Source organism: Astyanax mexicanus, chromosome 11 (assembly GCF_023375975.1).
Source record: "Astyanax mexicanus isolate ESR-SI-001 chromosome 11, AstMex3_surface, whole genome shotgun sequence".
NCBI classification, from domain to species: Eukaryota; Metazoa; Chordata; class Actinopteri; order Characiformes; family Acestrorhamphidae; genus Astyanax; species Astyanax mexicanus.
The window spans coordinates 40,854,692-40,878,370 of NC_064418.1; the positions used below are offsets into that span (position 1 = coordinate 40,854,692).

General features: G+C 40.1%; 2 protein-coding genes across 9 annotated transcripts in view; both read right to left on the reverse strand.

Moving 5' to 3' along the window:
- Nucleotides 1–272: 272 nt before the first annotated feature.
- Nucleotides 273–3,469, reverse strand: spegnb (SPEG neighbor). The gene is made up of 4 exons (XM_022680654.1): nucleotides 3,360–3,469; nucleotides 1,370–1,677; nucleotides 1,145–1,286; nucleotides 273–442 (listed from the first exon to the last, which is right to left on the reverse strand). Exons 1-4 carry the CDS (start codon nucleotides 3,467–3,469, stop codon nucleotides 304–306), a joined length of 699 nt encoding a protein of 232 aa, XP_022536375.1. The 3' UTR covers nucleotides 273–303.
- A 2,069-nt stretch (nucleotides 3,470–5,538) lies between these two features.
- Nucleotides 5,539–23,679, reverse strand: part of spegb (striated muscle enriched protein kinase b) — a 103,317-nt gene continuing 85,176 nt past the window's right edge. For all 8 annotated transcript variants that reach the window (XM_049484726.1, XM_049484725.1, XM_022680149.2 and 5 more), the window contains 18 exons: nucleotides 22,911–22,988; nucleotides 22,508–22,680; nucleotides 22,374–22,400; nucleotides 22,087–22,239; nucleotides 21,945–21,987; nucleotides 21,411–21,479; nucleotides 18,659–21,314; nucleotides 18,399–18,548; nucleotides 17,773–17,889; nucleotides 16,957–17,124; nucleotides 15,173–15,295; nucleotides 14,458–14,622; nucleotides 13,552–14,320; nucleotides 12,387–12,626; nucleotides 10,999–11,222; nucleotides 10,608–10,683; nucleotides 9,730–9,879; nucleotides 5,539–9,538 (listed from right to left, as the gene is read on the reverse strand). In XM_049484726.1, the coding sequence (XP_049340683.1) occupies nucleotides 9,265–9,538; nucleotides 9,730–9,879; nucleotides 10,608–10,683; nucleotides 10,999–11,222; nucleotides 12,387–12,626; nucleotides 13,552–14,320; nucleotides 14,458–14,622; nucleotides 15,173–15,295; nucleotides 16,957–17,124; nucleotides 17,773–17,889; nucleotides 18,399–18,548; nucleotides 18,659–21,314; nucleotides 21,411–21,479; nucleotides 21,945–21,987; nucleotides 22,087–22,239; nucleotides 22,374–22,400; nucleotides 22,508–22,680; nucleotides 22,911–22,988 (5,655 nt within the window). In that variant the 3' untranslated portion in view covers nucleotides 5,539–9,264. The remainder of the gene's footprint in view (nucleotides 9,539–9,729; nucleotides 9,880–10,607; nucleotides 10,684–10,998; nucleotides 11,223–12,386; nucleotides 12,627–13,551; nucleotides 14,321–14,457; nucleotides 14,623–15,172; nucleotides 15,296–16,956; nucleotides 17,125–17,772; nucleotides 17,890–18,398; nucleotides 18,549–18,658; nucleotides 21,315–21,410; nucleotides 21,480–21,944; nucleotides 21,988–22,086; nucleotides 22,240–22,373; nucleotides 22,401–22,507; nucleotides 22,681–22,910; nucleotides 22,989–23,679) is intronic.

Sequence of the window (23,679 nt, forward strand, 5' to 3'; positions counted from 1 at the left end):
ACATAATCTTCTTTGTGGTGTACCACAGGGGTCTGTAATAGGGCGACTTTTAATTACAGTGTATACAGTATGTTACCAGATGATCATATATATGGACATTTGGACATATAATGTATATATATATATATATATATATATATATATATATATATATATATATATATATATATAATGTTACAGAGAATTTTCTAGAGAAGTCCTTCATCTACAAGATAGATAAGCTAGCTAATAAGAGGAACATATAAGGAAATTTAAATAAAAACAGGCAGAAAGAGATGAAACTGAGCAGCTTTATTGAATCTCTCACAGGATGTCCACTCGAGCAAAAGACTGGTCTGTTCCCAGGTTGTTTTCCACAAACACCTCGTACTTTCCCGAGTCTGATGAGCGTGCATTTTTGATGGTCAGGATGGTGTTGGTGTCTCCTACATCATAGAATACTCTATAGCGACAAAACACAGTAGATAAATGTACAGCAGATTTATACAATTACAAATTACATAGGCCTACTGGGGCCTCCACCACTTGCTGAGGTGTGTCTTTACTTAACAAATAACGTAAATAACAATATACATATATATATATACAGCTCTAGAAAAAATAAGAGACCACATGAAAATGATGACCTAATAACCTAATTTAAAAAGCTCTGGAATAAAATCAAGAGGAAGATGGATGATCACAAGCCATTAAACCAAACTGAACTGCTTGATTTTTGGCACCAGGAGTAAAGGCATAAAGCTATTCAAAAGCAGTGTGTAAGACTGCTGGAGGAGAACTTGTGAAGATGCATGAAAACTGTAATTAAAAACCAGGGTTATTCCACCAAATGTTGATTTCTGAACTCTTAACCTTTATGAATATGAACTTGTTTTCTTTGCATTATTTGAGGTCTGAAAGCTCTACATCTTTTTTCTTATTTTAGCTATTTCTCATTTTATTCAAATAAATGCACTAAATTACAATATTTTTATTTAGAATTTGGGAGAAATGTCTGTAGTTTATAAAATAAAACAACAATGTTCATTTTACTCAAACATAAACCTATAAATAGCAAAACCAGTTAAACCATCTTGACTGTCTCAAGCTGGTCTTGCTGTTGCTGTTTTTCTTTATCAGGGTAGATTTTGTTGAATGGCCCTACCTGTCATCCTCCTCTATATCCTCTCCGTCCTTCAGCCAGCCCACATCAGGAGGCGGTTCCCCGCTGATGTTGGCCTTCAGCACCACCGTGGTCCCTCTCTTGCCCTTCACGTTGTCCGGTCCCTTGCTGACTTTAGCAGGAACTGCGTTCGGGGGAATGCAGAAAATATTTTTAATACATCAAAGACCTGAAACAACACAGATAAGCACTCCGTGTTCTACACACCCTCCACTGTGATGCAGGCAGAACCGGACGTCTGGCCAAAGGGGTTCTTGATAGTAACGGTGTATCTGCCCAGGTCAGCCAGCTCCCCATCCCGCACCACCAGTGCTACAACATCAGGGTCCTCGAACACATAGCGGTACTTGGGTCCATCTTTCAGCTCTTTCCCGTTCTTCAACCAAATGATGAAGGGGTCAGGGAAGGCGCTGACTCGGCACTCCAGCTTCGCTGCACTTCCTTCCACCAGAAGCACGTCCTTCAGCTCCTGCAGGAACCTCGGCGGCCCTTTTTCACGAAGCTCCTTTCTGGACCTACAGATGAAGCAGACGACACTGTAAACCCGCAATTTATTCAAATAAATCCAAAGAATTTACGTCAGCTTGTTTTACATAATCTTGCAGATGTCTAAACATTAGTTAACTATTCTCAAAATGGGGCCACATAGGGCTCTGAAGAGAGATCTCTTCAGTTTCTTAATCAGTTTTTTCTGATTTTGCTATGTAAAGGTATATGTTTGAGTAAAAGTAACATTGTTGTTTTATTCTATAAACTACAGACAAAATTTCTCCCAAATTCCAAATAAAATTATTGTCATTTAGAGCATTTATTTACAGAAAAGGAGGATTATCTGAAATAACAAAAAAGATATAGAGCTTTCAGACCTTCATATTCATAAAGTTTTAAGAGTTTAAAAATCAATATTTGTGGAATAACCCTGGATTTAGTCACAGTTTTCATGCATATTGGCATGTTCTCCTCCACCAGTCTTTCACACTGCTTTTGGAAAATGTCATGCCACTCCTGGTGCAAAAATTCAAGCATTTCAAATTGGTTTAATGGCTTGTGATCATCCATCTTCCTCTTGATTATATTCCAAATGTTTTTAATTTGGTAAAATCAAAGAATCTCATCACTTTTAGCTGGTCTCTAATTTTTTACAGAGCAGTATACTGTACAGTCAAACACACATCTTTGAGCTTAGTGAGTTTAGTCTGTTGCCACTGACCGTTAATTTAGTGTGTATACAATACCCCCAGGCTATCTTAGGTAAACATGCAGGTCATATATTATAATTAACTACATGACCTTGATGTTGTAGGCTGTAAAATAAAGGTAAAATCCAGCTACTTATTCAGTGTGTTGGCTGTGTGCTATAGTATTCACTCTATAGCATTTTATTTCTTTCAAGTATCTATCTATAAAATCTATATTTTACTTAAAAGAAATAAAAAATAAGACTAAATACGAATCTATTTAATTCACTTGACCATGAAGTAGAATCTTAACAGTCCAAAGAATATTTTTTTGTACTCAGCAAGAATTAAAAGCCTTGGTCACATCAGAGTGTTAGATAAACACCACTCACTTCACCCAAAAAGTATTGGATGGAGCACCATCATTCCAGAAAACACAGTTTCACTGACTTATACACTGCCTGGCCAAAACAATAAATTAAAAAGTCACCATCTGGATGTAAGTAAGTAAATGATGTGGGGTTGATGCTGCATTTGTTCTGCAGGTTTAGGTTCAGCAACAGTATGAGCTGAAAGAATGAGGTCAGCTGACTACCTGAATATACTGAATATAGACCAGGTTATTCCATCAATGGATTTTTTCTTCTCTGATGACACGGACATATTCCACGAAAACAATGCCAGGATTCATGGTGCTGGAATTGTGAAAAAGTAATCCAGGGAGCATGAGATCATCATTTTCACACATGGATTGAGAGAGTTCACCACAGAGTCCAGATCTTAACCTCATTGAGAATCTTTGGGATGTGCTGGATGGAGAAGAGCTGCTTTGTGCAGTGGTCAGACTCTACCATCATCAATGCTGCTGCAAGATCTTGGTGAAAAATTAATCCAGCAACACTGGATTGAAATAAATCTTGTGGCATTGCAGAATCTTATCGAAACAATGCCACAGTAAAAGCATAAAGAAATCATAGGTACAGGCGGTCCAATGAAATATTAGAGTGTAAAAATATTACCTATGTCCCCGGTATGAAGCCTGGATGCGGATAGCTGCTTCCTGTACTTGAGGGTCATTAATGTTGATTGTACACCCTGGTGGGGGTGCAGCCTTGACACCCTTCAACATCTATTTAAAAAATCATACAAAATATAAATACTGGCATCAATTGGTGTCTAAATGAGCAAAATTATGTAGCTTCTAAGACTTCAATTATTGTTGATAACTGCTAGCTGGCCAGTTATATACAAATACTTTCACAAGTATAACTATATCACTACAATATCACTATGTAATCAACCTTATAAAATATGCTGAATTATTATTATTTTTATTATTATCATCATCATCATCATCATCATCACATAATCAGGAATAACTCACCCCAGACAGGCTCCTGGATCACGTCTCTTGCTCAGTGCTGCTACACCCTGGCTTTATAACAGGATACCAGTGGGACCAGCCTGGTCTAGCTGGAGGAGGCTTAGGAATACCACCCCACCATTTGTCCTTCTTTGGATCTCAGCCCTGGAGTGTCTTGGCTTGTTGAGATTGATAAAAGATGGACAGCAAGTGTTACAGACGTGCAAGCTGTGCCTTATATAGTGAATCCATGGCTAAAAGACCTCAGAGGCTACCCATAATGCTGTGTAGAGACAGGAGGGCGGTGGCCTCACATGCCATAGCGCTGAGGAAGTTCACCCAGGTGGGCAGCCATTGGGACCTGTAAGATGCTGCTGGGTAGGGCCCATTTGACTACATATACACATTTAGCTAATGCTCCTCTTGTGGGACTGATTCCAGTTGTCAGTTTCCACTGTAATGTCAGGGGAAAGTCTAATAAGCTTTAGTTGTTAGTCATGGAGTTGTTAAATAATGCCTTCAAGGGACAATACTATCAATAATTCAACGATATATTTTAACTCTTGAATTCACAAGTTTTGTCATGCCTACAGCAATGTAGCCCCACCCATTACTGCCAAAATTACAAGAAGTATTTCAGCCTGAAGTGCTTTTTGAATCAGTCAAATTTTAGTTTAGCCATTTTGGGGCTCCGGGTGGTCCAGCAGACTAAGGCACTGCAACTATGATCAGGAGATTGCTGGTTCGAATCCCAGTCATGTAGCTTGCCATTGGCTGCTGGAGCCCTGAGAGAGCACAATTGGCTTTGCTCTCTCTGGATTGGTAGAGGATGCTTGCTCCCCTCATTACTCCTAAGGTGATGTTTATCAGCACGAGGCGTCTGTGAGCTGATGTATCGGAACAGCGTCACTGCGTTTTCCTCCAAGAGTGCTAGCTTCTTGGCAGTTTGAAGAGGCGGTAATTGACTTCACGTGTATCGGAGAAGGTATGTGCTAGTTCTCAGGCATTGCTAGTGAAAGGGGAAATACAGCTAAAAAGTGTGGGTGGGATTATGAGCATAGCGAAATGTATTTTGGGAAAAAGGCAGATAAAAATGTAAAATTAGAATGGCCATTTAGATCAACGATAATTTACATATATATAAATACAACCTATAAAACAAGGAAAACTAAAGGAATTTGTTAATTCCAGTGATTTGTCCAGCATTATCCAGTTTTATGCATGCAAATCTTACTTATCTGTAAAAAAAATAGCTCTTTCTCTGTTTTTAACTTTACATCAATTGATGATTAAATAGTCATGGCACAGATGTAGAAATTGTAACCTAACTAAAGACACACAAACATTTATATTGTTTATATATTTTATTAAGCACATTTTAGTAATCATAATGGAGTTTAGAAAATGTGAACCTCTGTGTTATTGATATTTTAATTAAGGTGTTTCCTAAGTTTTGCCCATTTTATAAGGAACAAAATGCTTGGTTACTGGCAAATCCATGATTCTGAAAAAGCTGGTTAATTAAACCATGTGTTAACCACACCTTAATGCAGATATATTATAGAAATTCATGGAGCAGGAAAATGCAATAAAGGCATTGCTAAAGACCTGGGTTTACATCAATGCACAATCTACAAATGTTTCCCATTAAAAAAACAGCACCCAGTTAACTAATCTTTAGTATGAAAATAACAAAAGTTTTCCTTTGAACTAATTTACTTTTGCTAAACTGAAAGGATAGTAAACCCATGACCCAAACAGGTTAGTTTATCTAAAAACTGATGAAACAATGTGGATGTGGATGTAAATAACAAAACTGCCATTTCCAGACGCAGTACTGTTAATAACTGACTTTATTTCATGAACTGTCATGTTTTCCACATATACACACGTATTTCATACTGCTGTAAAACATTCACGTCATGTCCATGTCTTTTAGTGCAACATAATGCATTCCAGAAAAGCTCGGTTTAGTTTCACATTAAAGGGTTGCCCAGCATGATCCAAAGGAAAAGTACACAAACGCTCACACACCAACTAAAAATACAAAACCTTATTCACAACCACAGACCAGCATCTGAGGCTCTTCAGCTGCGCCTGCTCTACTCCATGTGATGTTGGCAGCAATGCTTGTTCCAAACTTGTTGTTTAAACCTATGTATTAAATAAAGAGTTCAAATCGCTCTTTTCTGGCAAATTATAAAGATTTACAAAATTTGAAAATGACAGAAAGAAAACACCAATATAATAATAATAATAATAATAATAATAGTATTAAAATTAGGCAAAAACTCAAAAGGCCCCTGTAAATAGCAGAACGGAAAAAGTGAGCAAATGGAACTGGGTAACAGGCACAGCAACAGGGTAAACATTAGGCTCACTGCAGTGTGTAACAGTATCCAGGGGTGCCTTTACTCTTCTACTCAGTTCCATATTGCCTCTGAATGATTAAAAAAGGGGGTGGCAGTGCACAAGCAGGTATCATCGTCATAAAACGATGATGTATAAACCTCAGCTTAAACTTATTCTGCTGTAGAAAACGCATGGTAATAACATTATGCGCTACACACTCACATGTGCTAGAAAAAGGATGATCTACAATACTCATCTCCACTTCTTATGAAACATTTTTACTTATTAATGTGTTTTTCTGCGGCATTTCAAAGAGAACACTCTCATGTATAAGGGCACCTCGCTGTAAAATTTACACAATTAAAATGATCATCATTATTATCAGCATTCTCAGGCAGTTACTGGACCAAATCTACAATCATGTGCCTCGATTGACCAAAACAAATTTAAAACATTTAAAAAAGAAATTAAACATGACCATGAGGTTCTGTGAGCCTGTGCTTATTTAGTATAACAAAAACGTCATATCCATGCTGTCCAAAATAAGCAAAACAAAAGTTTGGCATGCTTCTTATCACATGACAATAACAGATAACTATCATTTAGATCAATTTCAGTGCTCAGTTCAGTGGTTTTTCAGTATTGAACATTATATCCTGTATACTGAATAGAATTCTATACATTTCAAAACAGTCTGTTTACATTCCAGCTTTAAGAAGGCATCAGAACTGTGGGAATAAAACCTGTAATAGTAAAGCAAAGGTTTTCAGACCTAATTATGATTGCTGGTACTTAGTGCCATTTTAACATAATAACCCTTAACACTAATATAAATAAAGAGTACCTCTAGCACAAAGGCTATTGTGGCTGAGTTATTTACTTAATATACTAAACTGGAACTGATCCTCAAGGACCCCCACTGAAAAAAGGCCTGTCACAATAATCATATAATCAATTTAGCAAACAATGTAAGGACATTATCTTAATACATTTTCTGAACTTAATATTGCCCCATTGTGTTTACATAGAAAGGATAATTCATTAACACGAATGAGCTGGTACATTGTTAGTTTTATTTTAATGTTTTATTTCTGGAGACAGACACTTTAAATATTATAATTCAAATATTTGAATATTCAATTAAATAAATTTAAAATAATTGAAATGGTTAATTGTTCTATTAAGTTTCTATAAGGGTTATTGCACTAATACGATACTATTATCATCATATCATATTATATCATTTATCATATTAGTGGCACAAAATGCTCTTAAAATGACAACACGGTTTAATGCAATTGTTTGTATTATTTTAACACAATATATCATCCACAGAAAATGGTTATCGTGACAGGCCTAGTCCATACTGTCCACCTTTTTGCTGTACCTCAGCTCCCAACACATTGTGACCCTCTGTGTACAGGTCCCTGATTATCAACCTGAGGATCACAGCTCCAAAAAAAACACTATACTTAATCACTGATGTTTCTCCCATTTACTGACTGGCAATAATACTGTATATTAAGAATTTTCAGAGTGAAACATACACATTACACATTCAACAAAGCAACCACCGTGTCTGCTCTTTAATGACTAGAATCTTTTCATTTTTCTGAATCAACTGAAGTAAGACACACAATAAAGGATAAGTGGCAGTGCACAAACGCTGCTCTCAGGTTCAATGTGGCTCCATCGAAAATGCACAAGAAGATACATAAACACTTTAATACATATCTGCTTCTGCTCGTAACACCCGAGCTGTTCCAACATCTTTGTCGTACCTGCCTGTTTAATAGTCGTACATTCCCTCGGCATTAATGGTCAGGGCTCGTTAAGAAAAAGCAAATTAAAACCAAAAACAGTTGATAAATCTAAAATTAAATAAATACTAAACTTTAAACAGTAGAACTCCCCCTGTACTCTGAGTTGAGGAATAATACCACAATACTTTCTTTTGCTGCCACAGGTAGTAAATTTATTCTATTTGTTCTATAAAATGAATGTTTGTACTGATAGCATGCTTGTCACTCCACCGGTGTGCAGATATCAAAAGAAAATAAAAGGTTTTCAGTGCATTCAAAAGACTTTAACAAAGAAAGGCCGATACACAAAACCAGTGCAAGGACGTCTGTGTTGTATAATACATTCTGGATCAGAAATGGAAAGGCAACCTTTAATAAATACAAAAAATGAATAATAATAAGATGTACATTTCTAAACTTCGACAGCAGATCAGGAGAAACAAAATGCTGCATCGTTTTGAAGACGGGGCCTTTTTGCATGTTGGAGTTGCATGACTTTGGACAGCTATCTTTTTTTTTTTTTCTCTTTTTCTGATTTTGATTAAAACATTTCTCTGACATCACAGGTTGCAAAGTATGACCCAACAATTTTTTCTTCTTTTTTTTTGTGCCAAGGTCAGTAAAAGTTAGTAAAAGACAAAACTCAAAGTTGGTTGTAAAACATTAAGTGGCACTAGAGTGAGAATAGCTTGAGAGCTCGATAGACTCTGTAGATACTGTGATTACTGTATAACAACTACCTGTAATAAAACTGTCAACCTCATAAAAACTAGCAGAAAAAGGATCATTTCAAGGCCCCAGGATCATTATAGGGAAACACCACAAAAGTTTACATTAAGATGACATTTGTGAAATCATGTCAAACATCTCCAAACATCTCGCAAAATGAGGATCTTTGTGGGAGGAGGACGCACTTCTCAGCCACGACGGGTCCATAGTTCCTGACTGCACAGAACACAATGCAGAGAACACTTTGACAGTCAGTCGGAGATGGAACAATATGAAAAAGGGGTGGGGCAAGCCTGTGCATGGGGCGGGGCTTGGGGCAGGACTATGAACACAACAGCGCTAAGCATGCTGGCCACAGCTGATGATGAATGCATTAGATTAGTGAGTTCTCTGTGTGTGTGTGGGTGGGTGTTGGAGTCTGAATGAGACTGGATTTTCCAGTCTCGTATCTGACTGAGGGTGTGTTTGACTCGTCACAGAATAGGGGCCAGTTTTGCTGAGCTGGTGCCGGATGTGTTCACACGCTGCTCAATAACTGGCCCCCTTTGTGAGTCCAGCCAGGGCCCAGCCAGGTGTCAGTACCGTGACAGTGAGTGGTCCTGGGGCTGGGCCTCTCTGTCCTTCCCCTGGAGTGCTACTCTTGGGTCACGTTCCTTGTCTGGCAAAGCCAGGGTGAGCTCACTGGGTGACAGGGGTGGAGGGCGTAGAGGGTATAGAGAGTGTAGAAGGTGTAGATGGTGTGGTAGGTGAGGTGGGGGTTTGAGCAGAGCTCTGGTAGGAACGCAGGAGAACTTTGTGCTTGGTGGCCACCTGGGCTCTGTGCTGCAGCTGCTGGCCCAGGAACTCCTTGAGGCGTGTGGTGGTGAAGGTGAGGGTCTGTCGCCGCAGGCGCATCAAGTACGCGTCCTGCAGCCAAGAGTTGTTGTAGCAGTCCTTAATGGAGGGACGGGCCCTGGAATGTAACACAAAACACGTACACACACACACACACACACACACACAGAAACAGTCAGTACAGGGAGTATCAGCATTTTGAAATTGCCTAAGGTGCATTCTTCAGCTGAATGGTAGATGGCTCATGTTAGCTGATGTGGAACAATATGCTGAACAGAATGTCTGTAGAGTCCATAGAGTTTTACATACCAAGGGTAGCTGCACAGGATCTTCTTAAGGAACAGAGAGGCACTTTGGGACACGTTTTGGTAGAGCTTGCTGAGGTCAAACTTGGCTGCTAGGATTCTGGCCTCCGTCTCTGCTGGGTCACTGTCCGTGAAAGGCAATCTTCCACTGAGCCTGTTTTTTATAGGATCCAGAGGCAGCCATTACATTAAATCAGTTTAATAAAGTGACTAGAAGTTCAGCTTATGATACAAAAGTAAGGGTTGAAGGCAAATTAATAGACAGACAGAAAGACAGATAAAGAGACAGATACATAGACGGTTCATACATTTTTTTAATTAATACATTTCTGTGGCTTTTTCGTGACTTTTGCATGTCTTTGTGACAACTTTTAATGCTTATTGATCATTAAAACTATAGTTTTACACGGCTATAGAAGGCCTATATATTAAAAAAATGTAATACAATCAATAGTAAAACTAGCTGAATAATATTTCTGCATATTTTGCATGTCTCCGCCTTATATTAGTCTAAATGTAGCATTTTCCTGTCACTGTGTTAATTTGCAGTTACAGTGAAGCTGAAACTCCAGCAAGAGTAGGACCCACGCAGCCAGCTAGCTAATGCTAAGTGACAGGATGGATTTTGTCAAACATTAATAATTTTTTTTAAAAACCAAAACAGCTCAGTTGATAAATGGAAACAAAGATTTTTAATTTCCAGGACTTTCCAAGTTTTTGTTTATGACCCCACGAACCCTATAGATAGACAGACAGACTGACAGACAGACAGACAGACAGACAGAAGGACAGACAGACAGATAAAACAGCACATCAATGTTTCTGTAATATAACTAAAGAGCTTTGCTGTACAGCAGTGTGTCAGTGAGTACCAGCACTCACATGATGAAGGTCATAACTCCAACGCTCCAGATGTCAGCTGGAGGACCCACCACGTCCCCTTTCAACATCTCGGGAGCTTTCAGCAATCAGCAGGGATTCAAAAGAAACACAAATTACAGGGCGCAAGGATGTGCTCAATTACTTCCAAAAAAGCAAAAGAGAAACATGTACTGCAAATGGACAGGGTTAACAGGTTTAACTTCTGACAGAAGTTAAAAAGAAAGAAAATGACTGGGATTTTGTAAAATGACCAGTTAACGCAAAAAACGTAAACGCAAAAAATCTGTGCATCCTATATGTGTTATAGATTATTTATGTTATAGGTTATTTAGGTGGGTTTGAGGTTGAATTCCACTTTAGAAGTGACCACAGCACTCACACATGTACTTACACATGTAATCCAGCGTTCCTATAGGAGGGCTGAACTGCTTCAGGAACAGTGGGTTGAAGGTCTGAGCACTGCCAAAGTCAATGATCTTGACTACATTCATGTAGGTGACTATAATGTTGTCTGGTTTGATGTCCAGGTGCAGGATTCTCCTGTTGTGCAGGTAGTCCAAACCCTGCAACACCTGCACAATGTAGGCCACCACGTCATCCTCAGAGTAGCGGAACCTGGAGAAGAAGATGACGGATAGATTGTTAGATAGACACGTACGGTCACTGATAGACAGATAGTAGAGCAGAGCAAAGGTGAACAAGTTGAAAGTAATACAGGTAAATTACAGTGTGTGTAACATATATATAGACCAGAGATCAGAGTATCTTGTTCTGATCACCTTCTCACCTTTTTTTGCCATAGGAATAAAGAAATGGGGTGCAAATATGAGTGCATTATTTTTGTGTGCAGACAACACTACTACATTTAAGCAACCTTATGAGATACCACCTTAACTGCCTAGCAACACCTTAGCAACCATGTGACATACAACAAAATATTAGGAGATATTGTATGGATTATTGTGGATCTATAATCAGCTATAATGGACAATACCTAATATGAAAAGAGCACAACAACTCGTGACATTTCCGACAGGAAAAAAGAACAGAAAATGTAATGCAAATTAGGAATAAAGCTTGTTTTCAACTTTTCATAAGTAACACTGCCTGTCAGCATAATATATTCAAACTCAGAGTTTATTACTTTGCATTATGTGCATTGTAGTGAATTTATAGTTATTTTGGAAACTGTAGCCATTGTTGTGATGCAAATGTGCCACTTAGGACCCTTTTGTAAACCCTGCTGGTGAAGCTTATTGGGTAAATACAAAATAAAAGCAGCTCAGTGTGTATATACAGAATAATGAGCCTAATAAATATGGGCTGATACATCAGCATACATACAAAAGCATAATTAAAATGATTAAATTATTAATAGTAAGTGGAAAGTAAGATCTCCACAAACCCAAGGACCTCTATTCCAGATCCAAATAAAAACAAGCACCTGCTTTTGGTCCACTTTCTTAAGGTTGTGTAATCAATACAGGGATTACCAGTATTTACCAGTATTACACCCAAAAAAGCGAATTAAAAAGGGGTAAAAATACTTTTTTTTAAATGAACTTCAGGAAGTAGCAGGAGGAAGTAAGGGAGGGCTTCATTTTCCGAACTCAAACAAGGCCAAGATTTTTTCTGTGTCTACAGCTGACAGTATCGATTCAAGTGAACAAACAACAGGCACTTGTTCTGTGATACAGTAGAGTCGTGTGTCTCGCAGAAGCAAATGAGCCACGATCACAGAACATGCAGTACAGGCCTCCGGGCCAAATAGACTCTGACCTGTCAATCAGGCTGTAGAGGATCTCTTTGCCTGCACAGCACTCAGAGATGAGGACTAGGTAGCGTGGAGTGACATAGGCCTCATGGAGGGCCATGATCTTGTCGTGGTGCAGTGATTTGAGGATCTCATACTCCTGCAGGACAGTCTGCTTGCTCTCAGGCTCATATGGGACGATTTTGGCCATGAAGAGGTTGCCTGTGGCATTTTCCCTGCATTCACGAATCACCCCAAAACGCCCTCTGAAACAAGACAAAAGGAGAAATATGAGGAATTACAATAATAAAGGATTAAAGACAGTTTATTACTACAATTATCTGGTAATAAACAGCCACAAAACATGATTTTTATGTTTATGCACACACTATTAAATTTGATTGAGATCCTCAAAGCTGAAAATAGAACAAACATTTGACTCAACAACACCATGCCATTTCATTGTGTAGCAGAACCTTTACAGGTCTATGGAATTATCATAAATTATTGCCCTGGCCTGAAAGTGAGTGCCAGATGGATGGGATGCTTCAATGTGGGCATTTAGCGTTCCTTAATCCACAGTATAATGTAGTGTATGTACCGGGAATATGTCACAGAAAGCATTACCACTCACAGTTTACAGTGCAGTGTGTGGTAATGATCATAACTGGTTGTGTTTAGCTAGAATTGACTCTGGCAGAAATCACATCCTCATTCAATGCCGGAGGCCCCACATTCATACCTCACAGGTCAGTACAGCTTTTGTTGGCCTACATAGGTCATGACAAAAGTTTCTGTCACATGGCATTTGGCCTATTAGTGTAATTCAAGAAATTTTTAGAAAGTGCTTAGCACACAAAGAAAAATTGGTATTGTTGAATTACGGTTTAATTTCACATTTGCATACATTTTCTAAATATTGAAAGAACAATGTACACATTTTCAACAGTTTTTTGGATTGGTAAGATAAAAAAAAAAAAAAAAAAACGTAATTCTCCTGGTTTGTGCGATTAGTAAGGAGTATTTAGTTTCTAAAAGAGTGAAAATTTATTTTCTAAATAACCAAAGAGTTATTAATAGTACAAGTATTGTATTTTTGTTCATACTATAATAAATTGATGTTTACATGTTTAATTTACATGTTTCCCAGCACACAAAAATTACAAAATCAATATACCACAGATTTTTTACCTGGCCTTCTCGTCCATGAACGTATACGGTTTCTGGGGCACCCCTTGGCGTAGGGTGGACTCTCCTGGCTTACTCATTGGGGTTCTACGCCCTGTAGGAGTAGAACGCCCAGATGGAGTTGCCCTCCCACTGGGAGTTGTCCTGCTGAGTGTACCAGTACCCTCCCCAACCGGACTCAGACTGGTAACAAGCACTACAGGTGGAGACAGGGCAGGAGAGGGCGTATTTGGGGTAACTGGAGTTACGCGTGCTGTTGTAGTGGAGGGGGCATACATGGGCACGGAGGAGATGGGTTTACCAATAGAGGGGGGAGGAGAGACTAACGGGGGTGGGGAGACTGGGGGGGTTTGGGCCATGGGTGAGACCACGTTGACAGGACTCTGAGGTTTGGGGAGGATGACAGGAGGAGAGAGTTTGGCGGGAACAGGCTGTACTGGAGCAGCAGCTGGGGCAGGGGTGGGTTTGGCTACAGTGATATTTAGAGTGGATTTGGCTTTGGCTGGGGTGGAGGTGCCAGAGGGGACAGGACCTTGGAACTCTGGGACATCGCGGTGGGTGGCGGCTGTTGGGGTAACAGCAGCTGCGGGAGCAGGGGAGGGCTGAGCTGGAGGTGAAGTGGGAGCCTGTGCCAGAGCTGCAGTAGCGATGGGTGGGGGTTTACTCCCAGCAGGCTTCATAGGAGGAACGGTCATGGTGGAGGTTATCGTTGCAGGACCTGTTCCTGGAGGAAGTGTCTTGACAACAACTGTTCCAGTGCCTTTTTGAGGAGCTGTTGGAGAATTTATTTAAAAAGTAAGGTTATTATTAAGATCAATAGAACGGTTGGTGGATTTTTTAAAGGCAAATGCCTATAATTAAAGCTGTTATTTTGGGCTTAAAGATTTGAAGATGTATTTGAAAATGTACCTGCTGCATCCAGAATGACTTTCTCAGACAGATTACTGTATGGTCCCTGGCCAGCCTTATTTACACAAGCCACTCTGAACCTGTAGGCAGCACCAGTTGGCAGATCGTTGACATTGTAGTAACAGTCAGCCACACCAGTGGCCACAATCAGCCAGTTACTTTCACCTAAAAAACAAAATAAATGGCAAAAGGAAATGTGGCAAAATGAACCTGTTACTGAACATGTTTTCTGATACAATAACCACAAATAACCACAAAAAATACAGCTATATACAGCAATAATAACTGTATTGGTATTGATATCTGTATTGTATTGGTGTAAACTAATTTTACATTTTGAAAATAGTTTAGATTATAGTGATGATCCCTAACTCAAAGGAGGAAAACAGAACCCATTGCATTACCCAGCTTTCTCAAATGATGGCAGTAAAGAGCTACTTGACTTTTTACACAAATAAATAACTTGGAAAAAAAGATCTATTGCACTAATCTCCAGAAAAATAAAAACAGAATTTGCTTATTTTAGCCTAAAATATTACAAGAATAAAAAAAAACAAAACATAGTAATAAATAAATAAAATATACGTTTAATGATAAACATGAAAAAAGTAAATGGAAACAACACTTGCTAGCCCAAAAAACACTAGTACTGTAATGTTACCATGTTTCCTAATTATTGGAAAGTAAGCATATGTGTGAGCAGTGCTCCCCTTACCTTCTGTCCTCCGCTCCAGAGAGTAGGTACATGGGGACATGGTGTCGGATGGGCGCCACACCACCAGCGCTGTGTTCTTATACTTCTGGGGAACTTCTGGAGTGCCTGGTCGGTTTGGAAGACCTAACGGTATAGTAAGAGAGAAAGATGCAGTTATTAATGAAAATGTACAAAGTCAAGCAATTTCTTACATTATATGTCCAAATGTTTGTGGACACCCCTTGTAAAAAAAGTATGTAGGTACTTTAAGTTGCACACAGATGACATAAGCTCACAAACAGCTTGTCTAGTGTCAGTAGAGAAATATTTTCAATAGAATAGGACGCTTTGGAGCAGGTAAATTTGTACATACTGTGGCCATGCCTAAAGACAAAGATTAGAGGTGTATTGTGCCCCCCAGCACTGATTGATGGAGCTCCATCCAAAACATTTGGGATGAGTTGGGGTGTTGGGGATAAGGTGGGATGGTCATTAACCAATATCCTGACCTCATTAACTCTTTTATTGGTAAAAGGAATCAAATTCTCCCAGAAATGATTTCTGGACAGTAGAGACAGTTACTCTATCAAAATTAGGATCAACTTTTTGAATACTCAGGAAGAAACACTAAATGGTTAAGTGTCCCAATATTTTCTTCCAAATAAAGTATGCAGAAGTTAAAGACAAGCTTGATGCTTCAATAGTTTGACATGGGACCTAATTATCAAGAATGTTGGATTTTGTTGTGTAAAATTTCCCGTATGAAAAAGCCAGTTTCTCCCATACTGTAGCACATTTGTACTTATCTATGTGTAAAAAAAAGTACAGCTCTGAGATAAGAATATTTCAGTCCCACAAGTGAGTGACCTTGCTCAGTTAATTGGCTCAGAGGGAGAGTTTGGTAGAGGAGATGATTTATGGCCTGCTGTCCTGTGAGCAAATGGCTTTACACATTGATAAGCACCATATTAGCCTCCCCCTCTAGTCACAGAGTGGGATGATCGTCACAAGAACTGGTGATGACATAGCCAGCGGCGCAGCTGCTCTAAAGGCAACGGGCTCCTTCCTGTGCCCAGCTGTGGGCTTTTAAATACAGACACACAGAGCATAACCCCTGTCAAGCAGGTCTATACAAAAACATTTCTTCCCCTCTCTCTTTCACTCTCTTTCTTTCTCTTTTCTCTTCATAACTATCTGAATCTCTGTCACTTTTTAACTTACTCAAAATGTGTTAAGAAGGTCATTTACAAAGGCTTTTTTTACGTGAATCTGTTTCTGATTTGAACATCCTTGTCATGGTCAAAGTGGGTCCAGAGCCTACCCAGAATCAGTAGGTTCAAGGCAGGGACACCCCTGGACAGAGTGCCAGTTAATCACAGGGCACCACACATAACAGTTTATTCACACATTCCCACCTAAGAGGCAATTTAGCACGCCCAATTCAATTACCATGTGTATTTTTGGGAGGTGGGAGGAAACCAAAGCACCAGGACCCAGGGTTACCTCACAGACAGTGACCTGACCGGGGACTGAACCCACAACTCCAGGCACTTGGTAATGGTTGAAACACGCACTACCCGATGTCCCACCATATGCCACCCTGATTATAAAAGGTTGCTGCTGTAGATGCCCTTATCCCCGTTACAGTCAGTGTACCATCAAAATGACTTCGAAGCTGTTTTTTAAGGATCAACTATTATATAATGTATATAATGAATAATGTACCCTAACCCACTGTATTTGTTATTCCAATATTTTAAGTTTTTACTTAAAGTGTTGTATGCATATGCATGGGTGTAACTCACGGGCAAGGGACAGTTTACAGGAGCTGGAAATGGAGGCCAGCGGGTTTGTGGCCACACACTCGTACAGGCCTGCGTCGTTCTTGGTGGTTTTCATAATCATCAGCAGCTGTCTTCCATCAGGACAGGAGATCATGTTCATCCTTTGGTCAATCTCAAGCGGCTTTTTATCTGTAATTGCACAGCCAATCCGTAAGACAATGAAGTTACGCAACTTCTTTTGTTTGATCCTAAATCACATTCATTTTGATCACTGAAAAAGCCACAGCTTGGTGCCTCACAAAATAAGCTGACTTATTTATTGGCCTATGTGGGGAAGTCTGACTTTGCAGTGACATTTACAATTAGAAAGTCTGCTATAAATAGCAAAAGGCTGAGCAGCTATGTCAATGTCAGCACGTAGTCTATTTATAGACTGTGCTTTAGTGAACGCAAATACAATGAAGCAACACTTTTTAGGAGCTCTTTCTTCCCTGAAATGATTTGGCTGAACAGGTAAGAAATTATTATTTGGTTTCTGGTTATTAGATTCAGAAATATCCAGAATACCAGGATGGTCTTTTAGTTATATGTTCCTAGACCTAAATAAATAATTGTAAAAAGGTATAAAATCACCTGTTTATGGTGAAAAAAAAACAGTATGAATCAGACCAAGAGTGAAACAAATATTCACTCGAAAATTCACTCTTTTTATATTCATTTCATCAGAGGATATTGTGTAATCAGTGAATGAATCATCAGACGATAATGTGCTGCATTTGTTTGGTTTCATAAGACAGAACTGTGTAATGTCTAGAGTCAGAGTTGAGAAGATCGCACCTTTCATCCAAGCGATGTGTGGGTGAGGACTGCCAGCAGGCAGGCAGCTGAGAGTGACTGGATCTCCCTCCAGGAGAACATGGTCCCTCAGTTTGATATGAAACACTGGAGGAAAGTCTAAGAGCAGACAATTTGGGATTGCTCCATGAATAGTCATATGAAGAGATTCTCTTTATAGTGATGCCAAAACTTTAAAAATTCACAGTAATACATGCAAAACATAACAAAATAAAAAAGCTTACAGCATTAACCAACATGTCAAAAAGCTTAGATCGGTATCAGGGCTGGGTAAAAAATATATTCTAGAAAATATAAAAAGCATGAAAAACATAAAAACATATTATTATTCTAAAAAATATAAAAAAACAAACATAAAAACATTATTATTCTAAAAAATATAAAAAAGCATAAAAAAACATAAAAACATATTATTATTTGATACACAGTTTAATGTTTTATAAATATTTTTTTGAATAGACAGAATGCTTTGTGTTTGTTGTTTTCTCTTATTTTGTCACATCCCCCAGCCCTAATTGTTGTCCCTTATCTACTGTTTGAATTAAATCTTTCAGACAGTAGAATTTTCAGAACACCAGCCAATGAAAGAAAAAAAAAATCAGGCATACCAGAGGTCATCCGGGAATACTGGCGAGAGCGGAGTGAGCCATTCTCTCTGGCAATAGCAGTGGGTATATCTGGCTGGGATACAGTTTTATCCCTCCTGCCTCTGGTTAGGCCCCATCTGTCCCATCGTGACCTGCGCTCAGTCTCTACACCTAGTAGGGAATGAATATGATAGGAAATTTAGCAAAAATAGTCAATTTGCTGACGGATAATCTATAATAATGTTCAAAACATACAATCAAGTAACTGTTATTAAACATACTTCTGACTGCTGATTCTGACTGGATGCTAGACATGGAATCCAAAGACTCAGAAGAGGCCCCAGTGGACGACTGAGCAGCTAGCTGATTCTGTGGGATGCCCATTCTCTTTAAGTTGCCTCCCTCTGAGGTGGAACGTCGCAGTATAGACAGTATAGGAGTTCTCTTGGTCTCCGTCTTTCCTTCTTTTTCGTCTTTTCTCTCCTCAGAATGGCTCCGGATCATCATGGATAAACCGCTCACTGTGCTGCCGATTTTTCTGCGCATGGCTAAAACAGGGGACTCTGATGGCTTCTTGGTCTCTGGCTCTGGAGGTGTCTCTGGACCTCCATCCAGCCTCATCATCTCCACTTCCTTCTTGTCCTGAGATCCTCTTCGCCCCAGTGCCCAAGACAAACGACGCCTAGGTGGAGTGAAGTCATCCTCTTTGGGTTTTTCCTCTTTCCTCTCCGTGGACGGGGTCCTTCTTAGACGCATGGACAGTCTTCTCATGAAACCTGGGTCTTTCTCTGCCTCGCGGAGGTCTTGGACAGATTTTGACTTTTCTTCCAGCCTCCTGGGTCCAAACTCCAAGGGAGCCCCGATTGGCCCTGGGCGATACATCTCCTCCGTTGCTTCAGGAGCAACTGTAGAGGGCTTTTCTTCTGTCTTTTGCCAAGATAGAAGTTTCAAACCACGGGTGAGAGAAGACTCGCGTTTCTTGAACCGAGCTTCAAAGACTTCCTCTGAGGCAAGGTCCCGAATTTGGCTTCCAGGAGAGGGTTCTCTTTTCGGGGAAGCGCGTGTTGGAGTCTTGGGTGGACTTGGCTCTTTGGCTGGCTGTTCTATAGATGCGACACGGGAGAAAACAGCAGGATGTTCTGTGGTTTGATGAGTATCTGCCTTGGATGACGGTGTGGCAGACACGAGAGATGGCTCTGAAATATGTCTAGTCATGGATGCATAGACAGGCACAGATGGAGGAGCTGTCACAGAAACATTTGTGGACGTAGGAATGACTGCAGGCTGGCTTGCTGGTTGCAGTGATGGGACTAGGATTGTCTGCATGACACTTGCATATGCAGATGTCCTGCCATCTGGGAGTACTGTACGTGCAGCAGGGGAGGGGGTCACCAATGTTGAGACAACGCTCTGAGGGGTCCTGGTAGGCACTGCAGCAGGGCTGACTGCAATGGAACTAGTGGATATGGTCATCTCTGAAGATTGAAATGGTGCCATCTCTTCTTCTTCTTCCACTTCGACTCTTTTGTCTTCTATCTCAGCTACAGATGGTTCCCTTTCTATTACAGGTTCTTTCACTGGTTCTCTATCTTCTTCCTCTTCTTCCACCTCTTCGATTCTTTCCTCTATCACAACTTTGGGCACCATAGAAGGTGCAGGCCTACTTTGCATAACATTCTCAGGTTCTTTGGTAGCTTCCTGTAACATGCGCTTATCTTTCCTTTGGACAGAAGTATCACCTCCTCTTTCTACAGTGGCAGTTTCTGCTTGTTTAACAGAGACATCTTCACGCTGACTGTCCCTGACAGGAGAGGGTTCCTTCGCTTCTGTGTCTTGCTTCGTCTCATCTCTCTTTGGTTCAGGAGTGAGTGGTTTGGGGGTGATTGGACGGGAGTCTTGCTTGACTTGCTCTGCAAGAGCAGACATGGATACTGCTTCCTGCAAACGCCTTTCCTCTATCTGTGCTAGGGGTATTTCTAGAGGAGCCCCAATCCGCCGGTGCAGGGGCATGGGCTCAGAGTCACCCTGACTGAAGGATGCACTCTTGCGGAGAACTTTGGTTTTTGGGATGTCATCTCTAGGCGATTCACTGGATGCTGCCCGAATAAGTGGAGGGTTACCTGACCGAGGCCCACGCAGAAAACGCTTCTCATCTCCCATACCTAGGGTTTCTAACAAAGGGCCTCGAAGTCCACTCATCTTATTGTCTGCAGATCCTCCTCTTAGCAGCCTCTGTCTCATCAGCTCCAGCTTCAGAGCATAATCCTCCTGGCTCATCTTTGCTGTTCCTGGGCTCGGGCTTCTCCGAGGTAGCTCCATAGACACTGACTTCTTAAGCATTCTTCCACCATCTGTGGGAATCTCCTCAGCACCCTCTTCTGGCTTGATATGGAGTTGCAAGGCACTGTCTGCTGAGCTTCCCCTGCGCAGTTCACCTCTATGACGACCTCCCTCTGGCTTATCAGACTCCATACTTGAACCTCTGCGAAGGGGTCTCTTACCCTGGTCTGTCCTCCTAGCTAATTCCCCTGGTTCCTCATCAGAGGAGCCTTTATCATCATCATGTGTTGTTCTCTTCCTTGCTCGACCTCTCGCAGAACCATCAACAGTCTCCTCTGATGGTTCACATTCCATAGGCTCTGATTTCTGGGAGCTTGATCCTGACCTCTCAATGTTTCCATTGGTCTTACCCATCATCTCATCATCCCCATGAATGTCAGTCAGTGACATTCTGGATCCAGAGAACTCCATATTGAGGGGCATGGGGATGAATGGCAGCTCATCAATGTCCTCATCAGAATCTGAAGAAGAAGAAGGTGGAGGCGAGCCTTCTTTCAGATGTCGTGGAACAGCGATGGAGATGTGGTTGGAGGAATCGTCCAGCAGCTCATGAATTGATCTCATCACCATTTTGGACTTGTAGCTGATAAGGGATCGCTGTAAAATAAAATACCCATTTGAATACTCGTTACTTTTGCCATAAAAAAAACATCCAGGTAAATGGTGACAAAACACTACATTCAGTGTTCTTACCTGCCACTTTCTTCTTAACAGGAATTTTTTGAGGGGCTCTGTACTGATGCTCTTGCCTTTATTTAGGGTCTGATGGAGAGACGTGAATATACAAAATTAGTTGAAAATAATTTTTTCCATCTTCAAGCCCTCCTTTTATTGTCATTCATTAGACTCATAAAATCAGTTATAAATATTAAAAAATACTGATTTTCATAAATAAAATGCAAAATGCCAAAAATGTTGAGACAAGTCATGGGAACTAGTATCATGTCCCATGACATTTGGCATGTCTCAGCCAGGTGCTGCTAGTCACAGATATTACCACCCACTGACATATTTCCAGTACACATGTGACATTGTGAACTTCAAAATGAAAACGGCAAACTACCATGCCTCACTCAAACTCCTGTTAGTTTACACTGCTTTGTCATGAGCCAGCTATACAGTGTTCATCCTCACTCACAAGATAACACCTTACAACCACAACACTTCTTTACTTTTGGCATGTCAGTGGCATATATCACTTTGTACTTTTGTTTTTTCATCTCCTACCTTGAACCAGGGGTGACGAAGACACTCACTGCTGTCTGGTCTCCTGGAGAAAGAAAAAAAAGTCATGATTGTTATTTGTGTAGACAAGTTCAGTGAGTTACTTGTTCTGATTGATTTAAGAGCACTTGCAGTTTGCACTTACAGTCTGTCAGCCACTAGCAGTTTGATGACGAATCCCTTCGCTTCATGACAAAGGTCAGCAAACATGCTCTCTTCAAAGGCCACGTTGTAATTTCTGATGTTGAAAACGGAGCTTCTATCATTTTCTCCCGCAAATGGAGACACTCCAGTGAGACTGTAGGAAAAAACAAATAGTCTTAATCGAAGTATTATCAGTGTATAATTGGTAAATATAAACTATAAATTTTACTTTAAAATGTTTTAATTAGATTTTGTATGAAAAATATAGATCACAGAAATGAAACATACCATAGATAGGTCAGGACTCCAACAGGCCTAAGAGAGAGAAAAAAATAAAAAAAAATTTATGACATCCATCACATGCCTAAACACTGTATTTTTTATACTAAGCAACTCTCTGATAGAGGTGCCGAGTCTTTTACCAGATGTCTGTAGCCTTGGAGACTGGCGTCTGGTTAACAATCTCTGGGGCAACAAATTCTGGAGTGCCGTATTTGCAGTACTGCGCTTCATCAGGTGTGATTTTCACTGCATTTCCAAAATCACAAAGCCGAATCTGGTCACTGGTGGAGTCGGCCATGAGGATGTTGTCAGGCTAAGAGCCAACATGAAGAGGGTCAGGATTAACAGAACTAATGTACTGTAATTTGTTCTGTATTGTCATAGACTATATAATGCACTAATGCAGAGCAATCTATACAAGGCAGTGGCATAACCTGACCTGGACTACAAATTTTAATAAAATGTGCAATAACTTGGAACATCATAATTGCTATACTAAATAGATAAATAGAATTAGAACTTAAAAAAAGCAAAAACACCCACTTTTATGTCCAAATGCAAAATGTCATGTTGATGAAGGAAATGAATTCCCTCCAAAATCTGTCTTATGCTGGAGCGGATCTGCAAGCAACATACAGAAAAAAAAAAAAGAAAACACATCTTGCTTAGTCCTTCACTACATCAAGTATGTCTAACTCTGCTCCCTGATTTGACCTCTTGCAGAGATTGCCAGCAACCCCATTTTATAAGTGTACCACATATCTGATGCAGACAGACAAAACCCCAATCCTATTTCACCCCTTGGCCCTACCCCTTAACCCTAGCCCTCTGTGTGTGCATCCAAACCTAGGGGTAGGGTGTCATAATTCTTGTTAGTATAGGTGGATAGGATAAAGTGTCAGGGCCACATGGCCCTCCAACCAGAGATTTTTCAGTTGCACACTCTTTTTTTTATTATTATAACCATTGCAGACTGGCTGGGTACCTAAACAGCACTGCTAGTAAAGCAGGGTATGTTTTAATGAATTTATTTTGATGATGTATAGAGTTCTTGAAGGGTTATCCTATTTATTTCATTCTAAAGTAAAGTAATATAGGTAATAGAGGTAATTACTACCTCACTGGTCTTTTTTGCACACTGCATAATTTGCACACTGTCCTGATATTTATTATTTCTTTGTCTGTATTGTGTTGTATTGTCTGTCTGCAATTTTGTACTGTTGCACTTTTGTTCTGTCTACACTGTGTTTATGTGCACCATGGTCCCTGGAGGAACGTTGTTTCGTTTCACTGTGTACTCTGCATATAGCTG

Excerpts from the sequence above, each read along its gene's own strand:
- spegnb (XM_022680654.1), bottom strand. The coding sequence starts at position 3,469 with ATGTTGAAGGGTGTCAAGGCTGCACCCCCACCAGGGTGTACAATCAAC. Across the intron at positions 1,678-3,359 it reads GCTTCATACCGGGGACATAG|GTCCAGAAAGGAGCTTCGTG; the intron begins GTAATATTTTTA and ends CTTCATCTGTAG. Across the intron at positions 1,287-1,369 it reads TGCCTGCATCACAGTGGAGG|TTCCTGCTAAAGTCAGCAAG; the intron begins GTGTGTAGAACA and ends CCCCGAACGCAG.